The sequence below is a fragment of the Bufo gargarizans genome, chromosome 4, assembly GCF_014858855.1.
Source record: "Bufo gargarizans isolate SCDJY-AF-19 chromosome 4, ASM1485885v1, whole genome shotgun sequence".
NCBI classification, from domain to species: Eukaryota; Metazoa; Chordata; class Amphibia; order Anura; family Bufonidae; genus Bufo; species Bufo gargarizans.
This window is the reverse complement of record NC_058083.1, coordinates 471,515,146-471,537,029: the sequence shown is the minus strand read 5'-3', so window position 1 is coordinate 471,537,029 and position 21,884 is coordinate 471,515,146. Positions and strand designations below refer to the sequence as shown.

The 21,884-nt window shown below is 47.8% G+C and overlaps 1 protein-coding gene across 1 annotated transcript in view; it reads left to right on the top strand.

Annotated features, from left to right (window-relative positions):
- LOC122936155 (pleckstrin-like) overlaps window positions 1-21,884 on the top strand; it is a 57,302-nt gene that overhangs the window by 15,796 nt on the left and 19,622 nt on the right. Inside the window, exons 4-5 of the mRNA XM_044292212.1 lie at window positions 1,049-1,140; window positions 17,330-17,514. Coding sequence (XP_044148147.1) covers window positions 1,049-1,140; window positions 17,330-17,514 — 277 coding nt within the window. The remainder of the gene's footprint in view (window positions 1-1,048; window positions 1,141-17,329; window positions 17,515-21,884) is intronic.

Sequence of the window (21,884 nt, the reverse complement as noted above, 5' to 3'; positions counted from 1 at the left end):
TAAGTGACAGATCATTAAGCAATGGGCCGCACAGACCTGTCACTTACCAGTAGGAGGAGCGCCCGGCCGGTCACAGACAGCGCAGCAGGTAAGTATGATGCTTCTAATATTGCTAAGTAACCATGGCAACCAGGACTGCAGTAGCGTCCTGGCTGCCATGGTTACCGATCGGAGCCCCAGTGATTAAACTGGGACTCCGATCGGAACTCTCCGCTGCCACCAATGATCGGGGGGGGGGGGGGGGGGGGAGGCCGCACACTGGCCACCAATGAAATTAATACAATAGAGGGAGGGAGGGGGGGCCGGGGGGGGGTCCGCACACTGGCCACCAATGAAATTAATACAAGACTGCAAAATCCTGTGTACTCTGATCCAGCAGTAATACTCTGTTAAGTCTGTTCCCTTCTTCTTGCTAAGAATACTTTTGATAGACTATGTAGAAGTGGGGGAAGCAATAACATATGGATGCAGGTCAGATTTATATACAGGATTTTTTTGGTAGTCTGTTATATAGAGAAATATAGATCTACATATAAACTGTAGACTAGGGATGCACAACATGCGGCCCTCAACACCATTCTGTGCGGCCCCCAACCATCCGGTAACAGACATGTATGTCTATGTCTTGTGGCTGCTCACATGTATCTTTCATGCATTCTCCCATTAGATGAGAGTCCTGGAATTGTAACTGGACATTTAGGATATATACTGTATGTTCAGTATACCATAAATACAATATTTCAGTTGGTAATGCCCTTTTAAGTTTTATTTTCAGCCCTTGGAATAGGATCAGTCTGACAATGAGGCCCCTAACCAGAAAAGGTTGTGCACTCCTGCCGTAGACAGGCCGCAAGCAACTGTTAAATCAAGACTATTTGCAAAAGTTCTTCACGTATTTGAGTAATAAAATAGAACTGGTTGTGAAGGTGATCATAACCTTTAAAGATGATCTGGATTTGCAGAATAGAGCAATACACAGTGAATTATATTTTGGGCAGAAGGGGGTAATGAGTTTTCTTTCCTAACCGTAAAATCTTCCTATTTGTAGTGAATTATATCTCACCATGAAAGATCCAGACAAAGGAATCAAAGAAATTAAGTTGGGGAAGGACAAAAAAGTGTATAATCATTGTTTTACAGGTAAGTATAGAATGTAGCGAGTCTCCACATTCTCTAGAAAAGGGGTGCGCATTTGTTTTTTTATATCTGGGACTATAGAGTCACATTGTACTACCTAAAGCATTGCAATAAAATACGAACACAATGTATAAGCAAACACTACATGCAGCAGCATGCTGTTTTATATGCTAAGATATACAGTATGCAAGTGTAGTGTACGGGAGAGTAATACCCCGTCACTACAGAAGGGTCACTTGGGTACTGTCGTTCCCCCTGTATTTAAGGGGAGGTTGGTATAGAACATCTTGTCAATGTACTGCTATGTATTTTCCTGTTACTGTGAAACGTGCATGTGCAGGCCGGCTAGGGTGTTATTCCAGCTCTGAGTCACTAGAGGGAGCTAGGGAGCCCTAGTTTATATAAGGCCCAGTCAGGAAGTAGTAAGCAGTCAGACAGTGGGAAAAGGAGTCAGAGATGATCCTGTGTCTGAGTAAAGTCAAGGCTATGGGCCTGTGAGAGGAGCGCAGGCCTGAAGCCTGCCGACTAGGAGAGGGTGGTAAAGGCCCTGTAACCGGGTTCCGGATCCAAGGAAAAGGTTCCCCTCCTGAGTCATCATCCATTGTAGCGGAAACATCATAAGCACCAGCCAGGACATGGAATACCACAGAGGCCGATCAGACAAAGCAAGAGGTACTCAAGATAACAGAGGAGGTACTATATAAAGACAGCTTCAAGGGTACGCCAGCTATAGGGCATTAGACCTTGGAGAATAAGTCACATGTTCAGGACCAGTCAGGAATAGTGTGCAAGCCGCCTGTACTGCATCTCCTGTAATCAACACTCTGTAAAAACATTGCTAAGACCGGCCATTCTGTACTTCTAAGAACCACCTGTATTCAAATAGCAACCAACTGTCTTCTAAGGAACGACGCTCCCAACTGCGTCCATGTATGATTATAACTGATATTCAGTAAAGTTCCAGTTTTTGTTGGCTATCCTGTGCTTGCTTCATTCTTCTACAATATCATACACGGCGTGTCACCGTTTAATTGACACTGGCGTCACGAACTTTTAATCACCTGCCTGTTCCAGTATTTGCCCCGCTTTGAAGACGACAGTGGATCCCAGGTTAGTGGGTAATCTGCACTACAAAGCCCAGCATACACTACTGACCCCCCTGGGACACTGCATCGCTCTTTTTGGCGTCACGAACAGGATACGCATGCTTCTGAAGTGCAGAGAAGTGTGAACTGTGTGCTTTAACTATTCCACCACCATATTGCAAAGACTGTAACCTTTATTTCTAAAATCTGTGGATTACAATTGTGCCTGGGAGGAATTGGAGGCGCTGTACTGTGTTGCGCTACCCCCAGAGAGAAAATCGCATTTGTGGACTGTGTTTTATTGGACTTTTCATCATCCTGCTTGCTGTCAGTGAATTGCAGCATCAGGACATCTAAAATGGCCGCCGATGCCATGAGGCTTTTTACTGCGCCATCACGATGTACAGAGGCGCGAATATTTGGCGCCGAAACCCTCCAAGAAGAAGGAGGAGATTGTCCTGGAGCGCCACCCATCTTGAGAAGTGATGATGCGGCTGACTTCTCTGAAGAGTTACGCCTGGGAGGCGGGCCTCAGATGGAGGTAGACCGGCCCAGTGTGTGGGAGGAGCCAGTGTCGTCCTTGCACCCAGTGAGAGAAGAGATGGCTATGGCGTGCGCTAGAGAACCGGAGTTCGATGCCACGTGTGAGTGGGGCGCCACTCCACCGGACTATCCCGAGTTGGGGCCATGGGACCCTCTAGCCTGGACGGCCACCCCCTGGGGACAAGCCATGGATTTGAGTATAACCCGTCCTCAGTCCCCACCGATCCATCGCCGGCACGCACAATGGCCGACTATCATGGCCGAATTGAAAGCCGCGGTGGCTAAGAAGAACACCAGCCGGAAAAAGAGGTTCGAGGAAATGGCCAAGTCCATCCAAGGGGACTCCTTTCCGGGTAAGCCCCAGCTAGAAAGGCGCCGCGGGATCGTGGTGTCCTTTGACAAAGAAAAAGGATACGGGTTCATCCAGGAGCTGGGAACTGGCCGGGACTTTTATGTGAACCGGCGGTCGGTGAAGCGGCACTACCTCCCGGAGCATCTCCATAATTTGACCATGGGAGAAATAGTGGAGTATACCCCCGCCGAAAGCTTACGGGGCCCCTACGCTACCGCAGTCACTCGCCCGAAGGCGCCGGCTGAGACCTGGGACCTAAAGCAGGAGGAGATAGACCCGAGTGAGGCAAAGGAAGTGAGAGTTGAATCAGCCCGAACCACCCACCTGCATAGCCAGGTTTATCTGAGCCCCGATGTCTTCTGGGAGCCCATCGTTTTACAGGGGCTGGAGGAACGATATCCCCCTCCTGAGGCGGTGAGGCGAGAAGAGGAGAGAGAGCGGCTAGATAGCTGCCAGCGGGCAGAAGAATGCGCTGAGGCCCGACGTCTAGCAGCGGCTGCCACCGGTACCCCAGAGACCACTGTCACCGGACCTCCGGTAGCCCCGATGACCTGCACCAAGGCTGACATAGAGGCTCTACGCAAAAGAGTGTACTGGGTAGAGGACCTCGGGTACGCAGGATGCGTGCAATGTATCCCGTTTCCCAGGACGGATGCCGAGATGGAGGCAATGAAGGACAAGCCTCCCCCTTTAAAGATCGTCAGAGGGGATGGTTTCCAGATATGGCCGGCTAGGCCGGAACAGTTGCTGCAAGTTCCGTTCATTGACTCTTCATCGGAGGAAGAATATGACACTCGCCTGTGAGTAGGCCTTTCTTCATGTCTGTCTCCCTAATGGCCGTTTTGTCCCTCCAGTTGGCAGAACTGGTGAAGCTCGCTGCCAGTTATACACGGCCGGTGGCATTCTAACCGAATGATAGTGCCACTGTGAACCACAGCTCCCAGCCTGCCCATGTTGTTTGTGAGACATCCGGCCTGCTGCTAAAATCCCGGTTGTGCCTTTAGTTTTGCACCATTTTACCCCTATTTACCCCCATTTCAGGTTGAAAAGACATTTTTATGTCAGCACTATTTTAAAGGGTAAACAGGACTTGCCAGGATAACATGGCCCTGGTATTGTTAGAGTCCTGTATTGTCATTTTATATATGTGCTGCTGACAGTATTTAATAACCGGTTTTTATTCACGTCTATGTGCCCAGAGATGGACTTCCTATGTGCAAGCCTCTGAGATGTTGATTTTACTATGGACTTATTTATTGTCATGGACTTATTTATTGTCATGGACTATCCTGGTTCTTTAAACATCACGCTGTGCCAGGTCAGCGCCCCCGTTCCACTCACTATCCTGAGAAAAAGAGAACGACGCCCCTTGTCACCGCACTTCACCTTTGCCAATTGGGTCTGATAAGAGTGTAAATGACATATATGTATGCATGCATGTGTCTTTCTCTATTTCAGTTCATGATTCCAGTTGGGCGGGCCCTGATGGAGTACGAGGTCGTACTCAGCTTAAAGCAGCGGGGTATGTAGTGTACGGGAGAGTAATACCCCGTCACTACAGAAGGGTCACTTGGGTACTGTCGTTCCCCCTGTATTTAAGGGGAGGTTGGTATAGAACATCTTGTCAATGTACTGCTATGTATTTTCCTGTTACTGTGAAACGTGCATGTGCAGGCCGGCTAGGGTGTTATTCCAGCTCTGAGTCACTAGAGGGAGCTAGGGAGCCCTAGTTTATATAAGGCCCAGTCAGGAAGTAGTAAGCAGTCAGACAGTGGGAAAAGGAGTCAGAGATGATCCTGTGTCTGAGTAAAGTCAAGGCTATGGGCCTGTGAGAGGAGCGCAGGCCTGAAGCCTGCCGACTAGGAGAGGGTGGTAAAGGCCCTGTAACCGGGTTCCGGATCCAAGGAAAAGGTTCCCCTCCTGAGTCATCATCCATTGTAGCGGAAACATCATAAGCACCAGCCAGGACATGGAATACCACAGAGGCCGATCAGACAAAGCAAGAGGTACTCAAGATAACAGAGGAGGTACTATATAAAGACAGCTTCAAGGGTACGCCAGCTATAGGGCATTAGACCTTGGAGAATAAGTCACATGTTCAGGACCAGTCAGGAATAGTGTGCAAGCCGCCTGTACTGCATCTCCTGTAATCAACACTCTGTAAAAACATTGCTAAGACCGGCCATTCTGTACTTCTAAGAACCACCTGTATTCAAATAGCAACCAACTGTCTTCTAAGGAACGACGCTCCCAACTGCGTCCATGTATGATTATAACTGATATTCAGTAAAGTTCCAGTTTTTGTTGGCTATCCTGTGCTTGCTTCATTCTTCTACAATATCATACACGGCGTGTCACCGTTTAATTGACACTGGCGTCACGAACTTTTAATCACCTGCCTGTTCCAGTATTTGCCCCGCTTTGAAGACGACAGTGGATCCCAGGTTAGTGGGTAATCTGCACTACAAAGCCCAGCATACACTACTGACCCCCCTGGGACACTGCACAAGCATTGTGTATATACGTTACTCTTACTGTACGTAAGAATTTAAGGTTCTTTGCGTACAGTTGTTAGCAAAATTGTGTGGACCCATCTACCAAAGAAAGATGGGGACCTACATTATCAGATTTGCCTCTGGCCTACGAAGTGAACTCAAGGCAGCTCGAATCCAAGGCAAATGTACAATGCAAAAAGTTGTGTTGTCACTGGCTTTCAGGCTCAGACTATTTTGATCTAAAATTGTGCAGGAACAATTATTTTTATTTATTTACAGTAAGTATAGCAGTAATGCAATTGAGAATAATATATATATATATATATATATATATATATATATATTGTGGGGGCTTGCTCTGGTAGACAGGATAGCGGGCGCAGTGTAGAGGCAAGGAACCAGGTTGTAAATCAACTTTAGTGTTTTATTCACACTCAGCAAAAACATTACAGTCTTGGTGCACACAGCAAAACATAACAATAGTCACCTGGAATCCTTGGTGTCAGTTCACACCCAGCTATATGCTCAGCCACAGACAAGTTCCCTGGCAGGCTTCCAGGCGGCCTGCACACCTCTTTGTAGTCCTCAGCACAGAGTACTTCACAGCTTTTCTTTCAAATGGAGGATAATCCACACCACCTGATAAAGCTGACTTTGGCTACTCCCAGTAAGAACCGTCCCGGATCGGCTTTACAGCCATACTAAACTGGTGAAGTGTCAGACTGCAAAGCAGCTCTTACCTCACCAAGGCCAGAAACCTCGGAGACACGTACCAACCATCAATGATGGCCCCTTATTCCTTCCTACATACCTCCCCCCTTTGTTCAACCCTGAGGGGGTAGACACACATTAAACAGTGTACCCAGGACAGGGCATCCGTGTTTCCTAATAACCGGCCTGCCCTGTGTTCCACAGAAAAATTTTATTTTTGCAAAGACAGAAACCACCGGGTGACCCAGGCATTTCTGTCCTTGGCCTGGCTCATCCATTTGAGAGGGGAGTGGTCGGTCACTAGACAAAACTTTCTCTCCAACAAATAATAGCGGAGAGACTCGAGTGCCCACTTGATAGCCAAGCACTCTCTCTCCACTATACTATAACTGGTCTCGGCTGGGGTAAGCTTCCGGCAGAGGAAGTCTTCAAAGTGAAGAAAGCCTTTTCCGACTGCTCATTCCAGTGGAGCGTCACTGACTTGTGTCCTATCAAAAGGCCTGTCAATGGTGCGGCCATTGTGGCAAAATGGGGGACAAACCTCATATAGTATCCCACCATTCCCAGGAATGACTTTACTTGTCAAGTAGTGACAGGTTGGGGCCAATTCTGAATTGCCTCAATTTTGTTCACCTGAGGTTTGATAACTCCACACCCAATTCCATACCCCAGGTACTTGGTCTCTTCTAACCCTGATGCACACTTTTTTGGGTTATCGCTTAAGCCAGCCTCTCTAAGGGAGTCCACTACAGCCTGTAGTTTAGGTAGAGGACTTTCCCAGTCAGTACTGTGGATAACGATATCGTCCAGGTACGCCGAAGCGTGCCGACGATTTGGACGGAGTACAATGTCCATTAGCCTTTGAAACGTGGCCGGAGTGCCATGTAGACCAAAGGGTAATACATTGTACTGATAAAGCCCCTCCGGTGTGATGAAAGCTGTTTCTTCCTTGGCAGCTTCCGTCAAGGGTACCTGCCAGTACCCTTTGGGGAGGTCCAACACAGACAAATACTGGGCTTGGCCCAATGTCACGGCCATGGTCATGGTCGTGACTCCTGTGTCTGCATGCTGTTGCCTGCAGTTTGGTTGTTGTTGTTCAGCCACAGGTGAGGGGGCCGCTAGTTTGTTGCCTCACTTGTGGTTGCCGCTGGCAACATGTGATTGTACTTGGCAGTATAGCAGCTGGAGCTGGTTCTAGGTTGCTTACTGTCAAGTGCATGCGGTTACACCTGAGTTGTGTGTGTGTATGTATGCACTTTGAATGTCTGGTGTGCACTCTGTTTTATGTTTGGTGTGCACTGTGACATTTTCCCTTCACTGTAGCTGCCCGTGGGATGTACATGTGGTGGCAGTGTCTCGGCCTTTTGGCCGGCTCCCAGGACACGTTTGCCACACATGTCGTTGTCATCGGTAACAGCTGCAGTGAGTATTTGTGTGTATTTCCCCTTATGTGGTCTCACTACACTTCCTGGTGTTGGAAGGGTTAATTCCCTTCTGTGTGTGTGAACACTGGGTGTGTCTGTGTGGGTGTGACTACTTGGGCCTATAAAGCCTCATGGTTATCTCCAGTCTGAGGGGTACTTTAGCCATGACTAGCTGGAGTAGCCTCTTGTCTTATATCACCTGCCAGTGGGGGCCACCCTTGTGGTCATAAGTTTAACCACCTCCGGACCGCCTAACGCAGATGTGCGGTCCGGAGGCGGCAGCGCTGTGCAGAGTCACGCATATACGCGTCATCTCGCAAGACGCGAGATGACGCGCTTTGCCGGCCCGCGCATGCGCAGTTCGGGCCGGCATTTCGTCAAGGGGGGTCGCGTCATCAGCTTGCCAGCCAATGATCGCGGCTGGCAAGCTGATGATTTTTTAAAAATCCAATCAAAGGCCAGATAACAGATCATATTAGTAAATATGATCTGTTATATGGCTGGCCTGCTCCTCTGCTGGTTCTTTTCGTCGGTTGGATCCAGCAGAGGAGCAGGCTACACAGTGAGTACACCAAACAGCACACTTTAGCCCCAGATCACCCCCCTGCACCCCAATTAACCCTTTGATCACCCCTTTGTTCGCCCCTGTCAATCACTAGTGAAAGGAAAAAAGTGATCAGTGCAAACTGTCACTTTTTTTTTTTTCACTGTTATTGACTGTTAGGTTTTAGGATAGTTTAGGTCCCTTGGTTAGGTAGTTTAGGGATCAGTTAGCGCCCAGCCCACCGCACCGCAGTCCCTTATTCGCCGATTAGCGTATCGCTAATCAGCATTTGTACTTTTATAGTATCTGGAAGTGATCAAAACTGATCACGGTCAGATCTATAATAGTATTAGTGTCACTTTAGTTCACCCTCCACCCAAAACGCAGTGTTTGCCCGATCAGGCCTGATCGGTCGCCCACACGTGCGTTCGCCCACGCCCGCCCCACCGCAGTGACAAAAAAAATAATTTTTTTTGATCACTGCACATTCACTTTACACGCGCTGCGGCGATAAAAAAATCTGTTTTGATATTTTTTATCAACCGCAGCGGCCTCCGGTACTTCGCTAGCCTCCCCTTTGTAAGACAGGCTTGCTTTTTTTTCTTGGGTAGTCTCAGGGAATACCCCTAAATTTAGTTGCCCAAATGTCAAACAGGGGGTATTCTTCTGAAGAGGCCTACAGGCTTCTGACCCAGTCGGATGAGGAATGGGAACCCTCATCTGATGAATCTAGCGGGTCAGAATACGAACCTGTAGAAAGCAGTGGCTCTCTGACCCAAAGTTCGGACGAGGAGGCTGAGGTCCCTGATAGCACCAGGCGTACCCAGCCCCGTGTCACTAGACCGCAGGTTGCGCAGGATCCGCTTCAAGGGCAGCAGAGTGGGGCTGGCGCTGTCAGATTACGTGGTGAGGCATACACCAGCAGCGCAGCCCTTCCTGGACCTAGTACCAGCACTGCCGTACAACCTGGTGACGTGGCGAGCACCAGAAGGGCAGTTGAAGCTGGTACGGTGGCACGAGCAGTAGTGACCCCGTCGCAGCCACCGCAAAGACGGGCCCGTAGAGCCTCTAGAATCCCAGAGGTGCTGGCAAACCCTGATTGGCAGTCCCCAACTTCAGCCGCACCTGTAGTTCCCCCTTTCACTGCCCAGTCTGGAGTTCGGGTTGAGACAGCTCAGATCGGTTCGGCCCTGGGATTTTTTGTGCTGTTCTTGACTGCGGAGCTCTTGGACTTAGTTGTGGCCGAAACAAACAGGTATGCCACACAATTTATAACCGCCAACCCGGGAAGCTATTATGCCCAGCCTTTCCGGTGGAAACCAGTCCAAGTTTCCGAAATAATTTTTTTCTGGGCCTTCTCCTCAACATGGGTCTAACTAAAAAGCATGAATTGCCGTCATATTGGTCCACGAACCCAATTCATCACATGCCCATGTTCTCTGCTGCTATGTCCAGGACACGATTTGAGGCCATCATGCGTTTCCTGCACTTTAGCGACAACACCGCCTCCCGTCCCAGAGGCCACCCTGCTTTTGACCGGCTCCACAAAATTCGGCCTCTCATAGACCATTTCAACCTGAAATTTGCAGATTTGTATACCCCAGAGCAAAACATCTGCGTAGACGAGTCCCTGATACATTTTACCGGGCGCCTTGGCTTCAAACAATACATCCCAAGCAAGCGCGCCCGGTATGGGGTCAAATTGTATAAGCTCTGTGAAAGGGCCACAGGCTATACCCACAAATTTCGGGTCTATGAGGGAAAAGATCAGACCCTGGAGCCGGTCGGTTGCCCTGACTACCTGGGGAGCAGTGGGAAGACAGTCTGGGACTTGGTGTCACCCTTATTCGGCAAGGGGTACCATCTTTATGTGGACAATTTCTACACAAGTGTGGCCCTCTTTAGGCATTTGTTTCTAGAACGGATTGGCGCCTGTGGCACCGCGCGAACTAGTCGCGCGGGCTTCCCCCAGCAGCTCGTTACCACCCGTCTTGCAAGGGGGCAGAGGGCCGCACTGTGTAACGAAGAACTGCTCGCGGTGAAATGGAGAGACAAGCGTGACGTTTACATGCTCTCCTCCATTCACGCAGACACGACAATACAAATTGAGCGAGCAACCCGTGTCATTGAAAAGCCCCTCTCAGTCCACGACTATAACCTTCACAAGGGAGGGGTGGACTTCAATGACCAGATGTTGTCTCCGTATTTAGTTTCCCGCAGAACCAGACGCTGGTATAAGAAGGTGTCTGTATACCTAATTCAATTGGCTGTATATAATAGTTTTGTTCTCTACAGTAAGGCTGGGAGAACTGGATCCTTCCTCAAATTTCAGGAAGAGATCATCGAGAACCTCCTGTACCCAGGAGGTTCCGTGGCCCCATCCACCAGTGTAGTTAGCCGTCTACACGAGCGACATTTCCCCAATGTCGTTCCTGGTACCTCAACCCAACAGTCACCCCGAAAAAGATGTCGTGTCTGTAGCAGGAGTGGAATAAGGCGTGACACCCGCTATTTCTGTCCTGACTGTCCTGACCACCCTGCCCTATGCTTTGGAGAGTGTTTCCGGAAGTACCACTCACAGGTACACTATTAGCATAGGGATCATCTCACCAGGACAGGCACACAGGGCTATTAGGGCCCATTCACTCACACAGCTGCTGCAAACCTCTCCTTTCACCTGGGACAAAGTGCATAACGCACTTCACCACATCTTTGGGCGATTTGCGCTTTGCACATTGACCCATGGGGAAGGAGAGGTTTGTTCTATAAAGGTAAAAAAAAAAAAAAAAACACCAGTAAGCAAAAAGGTTACTGTTCAGTTCAAAAAGTTAAAGTTTATATATTCTGTTCCAAAGTTAATAAAATTATTGCGTTGCGGCCTGTTTTTTTTTTTTTTTTTACCTTCCAGGTGGACCAACCGATCGACTAGCTGCAGCACTGATGTGCATTCTGACAGAAGCATTGCGCTGCTGTCAGATTACACGCAAGTCGGTGTATGCGGCGCTGCAAGACGAGATTTCGACTCTGCAGTAACAGATACGTTTGCCAAGGCATACGAGCTGAGGAGGAGGCGGCTTTCCTATGCTTTGGCAAACACTTTGTATATATATATAAAAAAAAAAAATCCCGGCAATGATTTATTCATCCACATCGATTGATGTGAATGGAGAAATCTGGTTTGCCAGGGCATACGAGCTAAGTGGGTATGGATGTAGGGCGGAGCTCCTATGTCCTGGCAGACGCCTTTCCCCTCCTTTTTTTTTTTTTTGGCAGAGATTTTTTCATCCACATTGATCGATGCGAATGAAGAAATCTGTGCCGTGCCAGCCCAGAGGCTGAACGGAAAAAAAAATCTCATTACCTGTATGCTCAATATAAGGAGAATAGCAGAAACTCCTAATGCTGGCCATACATGTAATGATTGCGGAGACCCTCAAATGCCAGGGCAGTACAAACACCCCACAACTGACCCTATTTTGGAAAGAAGACACCCCAAGGTATTCGCTGAGGGGCATATTGAGTCCATGAAAGATTGAAATTTTTGTCCTAAGTTAGCGGAAAGTGAGACTTTGAGAGAAAAAAAAAAAAAAAAAAAATTTCCGCTAACTTATGCCAAAAAAAATAAATTCTATGAACTCGCCAGGCCCCTCATTGAATACCTTGTGGTGTCTTCTTTCCAAAGTGGGGTCACATGTGGGGTATTTATACTGCCCTGGCTTTTTAGGGGCCCTAAAGAGCCAGAAGAAGTCTGGGATCCAAATGTCTAAAAATGCCCAAAAAAGTGTCACACTTGTGGTATCGCCGTACTCAGGAGAAGTTGGGGAATGTGTTTTGGGGTGTCATTTTACATATACCCATGCTGGGTGAGAAAAATATCTTGGTCAAATGCCAACTTTGTATAAAAAAATGGGATAAGCTATTTTTATAATATGTAAATTACCTTGCTACCAGCAAGTAGGGCGGCTACTTGCTGGTAGCAGCCGCATCCTCCGCTCCTAATGACGCCCCCTCCGCTGTGTGATTGACAGGGCTAGGGGACGGAATCGTTCTCTGCTGGCCCTGTTTGAATTCAAAATATCGCGCCTGCGCCGTACCTGTCTTTAATCGGCGCAGGCGCACTGAGAGGCGGCCATCCTCAATGCGCCTGCGCCGGGTGTAGATGTGACGTCATCGGCGCAGGCGCATTGAGGATGGAGCGGCCGCCTCTCAGTGCGCCTGCGCCGATTAAAGACAGGTGCGGCGCAGGCGCGATATTTTGAATTCAAACAGGGCCAGCAGAGAACGATTTCACCTGACATCATAGTTACCAGCTCCCCGCCCCAAAAACCAAATCACTGTTTGATCTGTAGCAGTTTACTGAGTTCTCTCATGACTTTTGACATAAAAGGGGTGCCCTGGTCGGTCAGGATCTCTTTAGGTAGGCCCACTCGGGAAAACATCTCCACTAACCCTTTGGCTATGAGTTTAGCGGAGGTATGTCGCAGCGGCACAGCCTCCGGGTATGGAGTGGCATAGTCTAGGACTACCAGGATGTGTTGGTGCCCTATAGTGGATTTTGGTACTGGGCCTATGAGATCCATAGCAATCCGCTCGAATGGAACCTCAATAATCGGGAGAGGGACCAGGGGACTACGGAAATGTGGCTGGGGGCTGTTATCTGGCAGGTTGGGCAAGACTTGCAATACTCTTCCACCTCCCTGAACACACTGTAGAATCCTGTCCTGTGTTTTCTGCTGGCCCAGGTGTCCCCCAAGAACATGTTGGTGGGCTAACTCCAACAAGAGCTTGCGATACGTTTTGGGCACCACCAACTGTTCAATATGCTCACCTCGTAGTTGATTTACCCGGTACAGCATCTCCTGTTGAACCACAAAACAGGGGAAAATAGACTCAGCCCCCAGTTGTTGTGGCTCACCGTCAACTACTACCACATTTTCCCAGGCTCGAGATAGAGTCGGGTCCTGGTGCTGTGCTGTAGCAAAATTATCTCCGGAGACGTTGAGGTCTGCCAACTCCGGACCCGGCATCAAGTCCTCCACGTCTCCCACCATGACACTTAGTGGGTTTGTCTCCCCTTCTTCCACCGAAATGGCGGTCACCCCACCGCTGGCCATTCGGTCTGAGGTTCCCAAGGTTCTTGTCTCTCTGGGCCACTCTGCTAGGGTTACCCCTGTCTCATGGGTATTGGTGACTATCGCCTCAGGCCACAATAACTAGAAACCGGGGAAGTCTCTCCCAATTATTAGTTCATAATGTAACTTTGTGGTGACGGCCACCTCATGAGTCCACTGTCATGGTCTTACCTTCTCACTGTTCTCCTTCGTTTGACATGTGCTGGCGGCCATCTTGGTTTCTGGGTTTCTTGTAGCCTCCCACCCTGCGGCTTCTCCTTCCCACTGGGAGGAGCTGGATGCCCAGCTCATATATATAGGAGGTCTGTGGCTTCAGTTCCTTGCTTGGTCCTCCTGTGTTCACATGCTTCTAAGACTGCTGCTGCTTCTGGTTCCTGATCCTGGCCTCGTCTGACTACCCCGTTGGTTCCTGATCCTGGCTTCGTCTGACTACCCTGCTGGTTCCTGATCCTGGCTTCGTCTGACTACCCTGCTGGTTCCTGATCCAGGCTTCGTCTGACTACCCTTCTGGTTCCTGACCTCTGTCTACGCAAGACCCTGCTTCGGTTTAGCCATCCATTTGGACTTTTGCTCACAGCTTGCTTTTCAATAAAGCCTTCTTATTTCCACTTATCTCTGTTGCACGTCTGGTTCATGGTTCCATGACATCCACCTGCCGGCCACCGTGGATAGGGTCACCAGGGCGATGGGATAGTCCTTTAAGTCTCCATGGATGCACACAATGCCGACTTTTTGGTCAGTATATTCGGCGGGATGCACCAGGACAGCTCTTTCCAGGGACACCAGGCTCCCACTTCTACCTGGCACAGGTGAATATTGGCTATTGTCTTGGGGGTACTGGGGCACACAGCCCTCTGGCATACATTGAGGGGCGGTAGCCAAAGTTAGTGTCCATTGGTGCCCCCCAATGGGGACAGTCGTCCCTTATGTGACCAGGCTCTTGGCATCGCCAACAGACCATTGGAGCTGGGTCTGTAGGGAGTATTTCCCGAGCAGGTTTTGCTGGCACTAGCCGCCTGGTCGAGGGTGGAGATTTCCGGGGGTTTAACTGGCCCCCTCCCACAAGAACCGCCCTGTAGATTTCTGGTGGCCTCATAGCGCTCCACCAGGTCGACCATCTCTAGGGCATTACCGAGAGACTCCTGGCCGATCCAGTGCTGGAGAGGGTACGGCAAAGCCCTCCATGAGGGCTTTCACAACCGCCTCCATTTTGTCAGGGGACACGGGTCGTAACCTTGCCGGCTTGATATAGGACATACACCCGTGCCCGGGAAAGAAAACAATAACTTTTCGACCTTCAGACCAGCCTCCCTAGGGACTCTGGTAGACAGGTTAGCGGACGCAGTATAGAGGCAAGGAACCAGGTTGTAAATCAACTTCAGTGTTTTATTCACACTCAGCAAAAACATCACAGCCTTGGTGCTTGTTCACACACAGCAAAACATAACAATGGTCACCTGGAATCCTTGGTGTCAGTTCACACCCGGCTATATGCTCAGCCACAGACAAGTTCACTGGCAGGCTTCCAGGCGGCCTGCACGCCTCTTTGTAGTCCTCAGCACAGAGTACTTCACAGCTTTTCTGTCAGATGGAGGATAATCCACACCACCTAATAATGCTGACTGCTTTTTATAAGCCGCCCCAAGACCCGTCCTGGAACATGGGGAGTAGCCCCCCACCCGGCACTTTGGCTACTCCCAGTAAGAGCCGTCCCGGATCGGCTTTACAGCCATACTAAACAGCTGAAGTGTCAGACTGCAAAGCAAATAATGACACTTCAGGAAAAAAAACGGCTCTTACCTCACTGAGGCCAGAAACCTAGGTGACACGTATCGACCATCAATGATGGCCCCTTGTTCCTTCCTACTACATATATATATATATATATATATATATATATATTGTAGGAAGGCGCAAGGGTCCATCGTTGACATAAGGTATGTGTCACCGAGATTCCTGGCATCGGTGAAGTAAGAGCAGGTATTTTCAGGTGTCAGCGGCAGCTAATGCTGATTGACTCTTGGCTATTTTAGCATGGCTGTATAGCTCATCCGGGACGACTCTTACTGGGAGTAGCCAAAGTGATGGGTGGGTGACTACTTCCCACGTTCCAGGCCGGGTCTTGACTGGCCTATAAAAACCCAGCCAGTAGTGTCAGCTAAGGGTGGATTACTCCTCACTGACAGTGGAGCGCTGTCATTCTCTGTGTTGGGACCTGGGAGTTTGGGCCTGTATTAAGGCCTGCTACCTTGTGGGTGTGAAAGCAAGTGGATTCTGCTTTTTCCAAGGACTTCTTTACTGCATGGTGTGAACAAACACCAAAATCACAGACTGTTTTCCTTGAAACAGACTTTTTGTTTTGTCATTTGCTTAATGTGTGAATAAACACTGAACTGTTTAATTCAAAGACTTTGTTGTTGCCTCTATACTGCGCACGCTAACCTGCCTACCAGAGCGAATCCCCACTATATATATATATCCAAATAAATATAACGCAGCACTCCTTGGATAAAAAAGTGAAAATGTGATATTTATTCAACACATGTTGATACAGGCCTGTATACATATATATGATGTTTGCATATGTCTAGGTGCATAAAACAGTGTGCTGCTGCATGTAGTGTTTGCTTTCTTTTGCATATTAGCCTAGGTAGAGTGCACCTGTACATTTGTTTTATGCTATTTGGGGGTGCTGTTTTTTTGCAATGACATAATGTATGTTACAAACTCGTAGCACACTAGAGTTAGAAAGGATGGAATGAAATATTGTGACATAGCAACATTGTATCCTGCAATAGTGAAAAGCTTTTCCACCACATCCTTCTGCAAAAAGGTAAGATGCAGTGCGGCTGTGACACATTCTAGTTTAAGTCGGCCTCAATAACCCATGATATTGTATGTGTGACAATAAGCAGGCTGTCCCATGCTTTGTATACTGCTGATGAGAAGCTGTCAGAAAGGCTACAAATGAAAGATTGTGGGACTGTTTTCTCCCCCATGGTGGAACTCTTGAATGATGAGTAATGCCACAATCTGCCTTTAAACTTTTATTTTCAGCTTGGTACTATATTGTATTTGTTTTACTCCATCTTATAATATTGTGGTTGCTCTATATAAGGGATGCCCAACTTGCGACCCTCCAGCTGTTGCAAAACTACAACTCCCAACATGCCCTGATAGCTGTAGGCTGGAGGGCCGCAGGTTAGACATCCCTGCTCTATATCAAGCTGGCTGTCACATGGTCGCTCCCCTTGGCCTCCCGTTCTGCTTTGGGATCTCAAGAAGAAGGAACAGCACCAGTGCAATCACCATGGGAAAGCAGGTCAATTAGTTCAGGGCCTCCCCCACAAAGCAACCATCTGACCATGTGCAATGGAGAAGTGTGCGGATGCCACAACTAAATAGTAGTGTAGTTTTTTAGTTGTATACTTACTGCATAGAAACAATTCCCTATTACAAAGATGGTCAAATGTGTGATCCAGGAAGATAGCGAGACTGCAGGAATGAACAGAGACGAGGCCCAGTGATATAGTCTCCAAATGAGACTCTACAAGAATTTCCGCTCAGCGGTATACTCAAGTACACTACCAGTCAAATGTTTTAGAACACATCAATGTGTGCCCTCTGTGCCCCCTGCCTCTGTTCTGGCGCCTATTTTGCTAGTGGGTATCAGAGATACAAGGAGGAGGAGACCTCAGCTCTCCTTAGTGGGCATCTTCTTCTCCCTGTCTGTGATGTTGTCCAATCGCTGCGACCACTTCACATCCAGGGAGAAGACAAGCTGTTCTCGCAAGATTTGGAAAACCTCAGGAGAACAGCCTGTGTAAGCAGGTACTTACATAGTACACATGTAAGACATTTCTGCGTTTTATTTTTATGTGTCTAATATTTTTCATTTCATTTCAGGTACTTGTGTAATTGATTGGTTAGAAGCCAGTAAATCAGTCAGAAACCGCCAAGAGGGACTTGTCTTGGCCTCCTCCATGCTCAATGAAGGTCACCTTCAGCCTGCAGGGGATGTGTCAAAAAATGCAGCTGAAAGCTTGGCAGAAACAACATTCCTTGATACTACTGAGGCCTTATATTACTTTGTAAGTAATTACAATTCATATTATCTTAAACCAGTGGTGCCCAACCATTTTTCGTCAGACATGGTATAAATTTCGCAGGCCAGAACCAGGTAGCTTTGCCAGAAAGAAATGCAAACACTGTGAGGGGGCACGTGTGAGCATTACTAGAATACATAATATGTAGGCCTTCAAACCTAGTGGGGTTGGAGGCTGCATTTGGAGCCTCTGTTGCAGATTCTGTCGAAAGATCAGACAAAAAAGCCTTGCATGCAGCACTTTTGGGTCTGGTAAAAAGACAGGATTCAGAACAGATCCCATCATAGTCGGTGGAGTCTTTTCAGCTTCTTTCCTGTGGGGGAGCAATGGTCACTAGTGGAGTGACAGGAGGAGGGGGGAGCAGGGTCACTAGTGGAGTGACAGGAGGAGGGGGGAGCAGGGTCACTAGTGGAGTGACAGGAGGAGGGGGGAGCAGGGTCACCAGGAACCAGTCACAGGAGTCCACGGCTCCTTACCTCTCCAGCGGCCCTTTCATGTTTCCCAAGGTCCTCTGTCAGCGCGCCCCGCTCTCCTTACAAAAGCCACCCCTAGAGCCGGCCCCTCCTCCTCCCAGCTCCTGCCAGCTTCCCCTGCTGCAGGACCTGTATCGCTCCGGCGTGCTCCTATACCAACCTTGCTGTAAGGAGCTTTGCTATTGGTTATTTCAGGCACAGGCAGCATCGCTGCGCTGCCTGTGCCGTTCACAGCACTCACTGCACTGATGAATGTGGGGGAAAAGTCTAAGGCATATTAGTACACCATAGACTTTTTCCAGGGAGTCGCACGGGCCGCATTACACAGCTTCACGGGCCGGATTTGTCCCACGGGCTGTAGGTAGGGCGTCACTGTCGTAAACTATAACAGAAGGATGAAACAATGTGGAGTTCTAAGAAAATATTTTTATTTTCATGAAGAATACAAGTTTTACTAAACTTACAAAAACATACATGTCAAGAGAACTGACCGATCCTCTGTATAAAGGGATTTGTCACAGTATTGTAAATCACCTCTTATTTTTAATGAAGCTGGCTTAATGATCACTGCAGGTCCAGCTGTCTGGGGAAATGTGGGTCATTGCAGGAAAAATGTAGTATTGGTGATGGTGGGGACCACTAGAGAGGCAGTGGATTAAATAGATTATTAGTATTGTATTTTTATTTTTTAAGAAACCCCTTTAACCCAGATTACCCCTACTCCCATTAAGTCCACCTGCACACGTTGCGAAATACATTCCGTTTTTCTGCACGGATTCCTGTGCAGAAAAAACACAGCGTATTACAATACCAGCAAAGTGTATGAGATTACACTAATCTTATATACACTTTTCAGATTTTTTTCATACAGAAATTGACCTGCATTGCTCATTTCAAAATCTCCAGCATGTCAATTATGTTTGCAGTTTTAGCTGTGGATTTCACTCTTTTCAAGGGAAGGGTGAGATCTGCGACAAAACCACATCTAATTCGCACCAAAAACCGCTGTTAGACATTGTGGATTTTGGTGCGGATATATGCTGCATAAATGCAGTGGATTTGTGATGTGAATTCACCCGCATTCATGTGCAGGTAGCCTAAATGTAGTATAAGGCCTGATGCACACTGTATGCATTTTGCCGTCTGCAAAACACCTCCATGTTGCATCTGTCTTTTTTTTGGGCAGACCCTATGATGTCATTGGTCCATGGTCAACATTTTGTGGTTCTATCCTTTTGCGGAACAGACACACGGATATGGAGAGCACACAGATGACATCCGTGTGTGGTCCGTTTTCCGCAGATACAATATACAGTCATGTTCATGAGTCCCAACTCTAACTGTCTTGAGTAATGGTACTCATAGGCCCCTTCCACACGGGCGAGTATTCCGCGCGGGTGCAATGCGTGATGTGAACGCATTGCACTCGCACTGAATCTGGACCCATTCATTTCTATGGGGCTGTGCACACGAGCAGTGATTTTCACGCATCACTTATGCGTGAAAATCGCAGCCTGCTCTAAATTGTGCGTTGCGGTGCGATAATCCACGCAACGCAGGCCCCATAGAAGTGAATGGGGTTGCGTGAAAATCGCAAGCATCCGCAAGCAAGTGCGGATGCGGTGCGATTTTCACGCACGGTTGCTAGGAGACGATCGGGATGGAGACCCGATCATTATTATTTTCTCTTATAACATGGTTATAAGAGAAAATAGCATTCTGAATACAGACTGGATAGTAAAATAGCGCTGGAGGGGTTAAAAATAAAATAAAATTATTTAACGCACCTTAATCCACTTGCTCGCGTAGCCGGCATCTCTCCTGTCTCTTTCTTTGCTGATTGTAGTCAAGAACCTGTGGTGACTAGATCATCTTTTACCTGTGGTAAAAGATCATGTGACGGACCATGTGATGACCGGAGTGACGTCACCACAGGTCCTTGACTACAATCAGCAAAGAAAGAGACATGAGAGATGCTGGCTACGCGAGCAAGTGGATAAGGCGAGTTAAATAATTTTTTATTTTTTTTAACCCCTCCAGCGCTATTTTACTATCCATTCTGTATTCAGAATGCTATTATTTTCCCTTATAACCATGTTATAAGGGAAAATAATACAATCTACAGGTCACCGATCCCAAGCCCGAACTTCTGTGAAGAAGTTTGGGTTTGTGTACTAAACATGCGAGATTTTTCACACACGCTTGCAAAACGCATGACAGTTTTGCACTTGCGCTGAAAAATCGTGCATGTTCCCGCAACGCACCCGCACCTTTTCCCACAATGCCCGTCTGAAAGAGGCCATAGGGTGCAGCAACACAGTAGCTAGTGGGTGCAGCCGTCTCCAAGTTCTCCAACAGTAAAATATAATGGGGAGAGAAGTCGGAAAACACATTTTATTCCCCCATGTTTACTGAATGCACAGCTGCTCCATCTCAGTGGTTGACATCTTTCCCTGTGTAGTATAAATGTGTATACATCGCTAATTACTGATAAGGGAAAAATGTGCGCCATTATTTTTAAGTAAACTAAGCCAACAAATGTGATATAAAGTTAGACAGTCTAAAGATGAGCCAGATTTATCCCCCCAGCATCAGCCAATGTGATATATCTGGCACAGTTTGAGACTGCCTAGTCTAAGTTAACACTGGCAATAAATCTACACCAATATTTAAAGGGGTTATGCATGTTTGGGCAGAAGGTTTGGCAAACGCTCCTCCTGGGCAGGCCTGTTAAGAGAAGCATACTAACCTTACCTTTCCTGACGCTGGCTCCCGGCTCCTTCCCTCTCTGGCCTCTGCTGCTCCACTTGGTCCCTGGTTGTCCCTGTGGTGACATGCTCCCGTTGTGTCATGTGACCATGTATCAACTGCCAGAGATCGGCTGCAGCAGCGTCAAACCAGAAGTTTACATCCAGGGACCTGAGTGGAGCAGTGGAGGCCAGAGAGAAGGAGCTGGGAGCCAATATCAGAAAGCAGGTATTTTTCCCTTCGCAGGTTTGCCAAACACACACACTCGTACAACAGTGCACAACCCCTTTTATTTATTTGCAATACATGCATAAACGTAAGACCATAAGTAACTGGGGTACACAGAGTACATTCCAATGTTCTTCATTTGACCACAAAAAAGGCATCCCAAAAAAACTGTTAACTATGAACAACATACAGTTGCAAGAAAAAGTTTGTAAACCCTTTGGAATGATATGGATTTCTGCACAAATTGGTCATAAAATGTGATCTGATCTTCATCTAAGTCACAACAATAGACAATCGCAGTCTGCTTAAACTAATAACACACAAAGAATTAAATGTTACCATGTTTTTATTGAACACACCATGTAAACATTCACAGTGTAGGTGGAAAAAGTATGTGAACCCTTGGCTTTAATAACTGGTTGAACCTCCTTTGACAGCAATAACTGCAACCAAACGTTTCCTGTAGTTCCAGATCAGATGTGAACAACAGTCAGGAGTAATTCTTGACTTTTCCTCTTTACAGAACTGTTTTAGTTCAGCAATATTCTTGGGATGTTAGCATATGCCAGAGACTTTTGACTCTAGGATTCTTCTTCACCTCATTGAGCAGTCGCGCTGTGCTCTTGCAGTCATCTTTACAGGACGGCCACTCCTAGGGAGAGTAGCAGTAGTGCTGAACTTTCTCCATTTATAGACAATTTGTCTTACCGTGGACTGATGAACAGCAAGTCTTTTGAAGATACTTTTATAACCCTTTCCAGCTTTATGCAAGTCAACAATTCTTAATTGTAGGTCTTCTGAGAGCTCTTTTGTGCGAGGCATCATTCCTATCAGGCAATGCTTCTTGTGAAAAGCAAACCCAGAACTGGACCGTTTTTTCGTCCGTGGGTCTTCCTTGATTTTTGG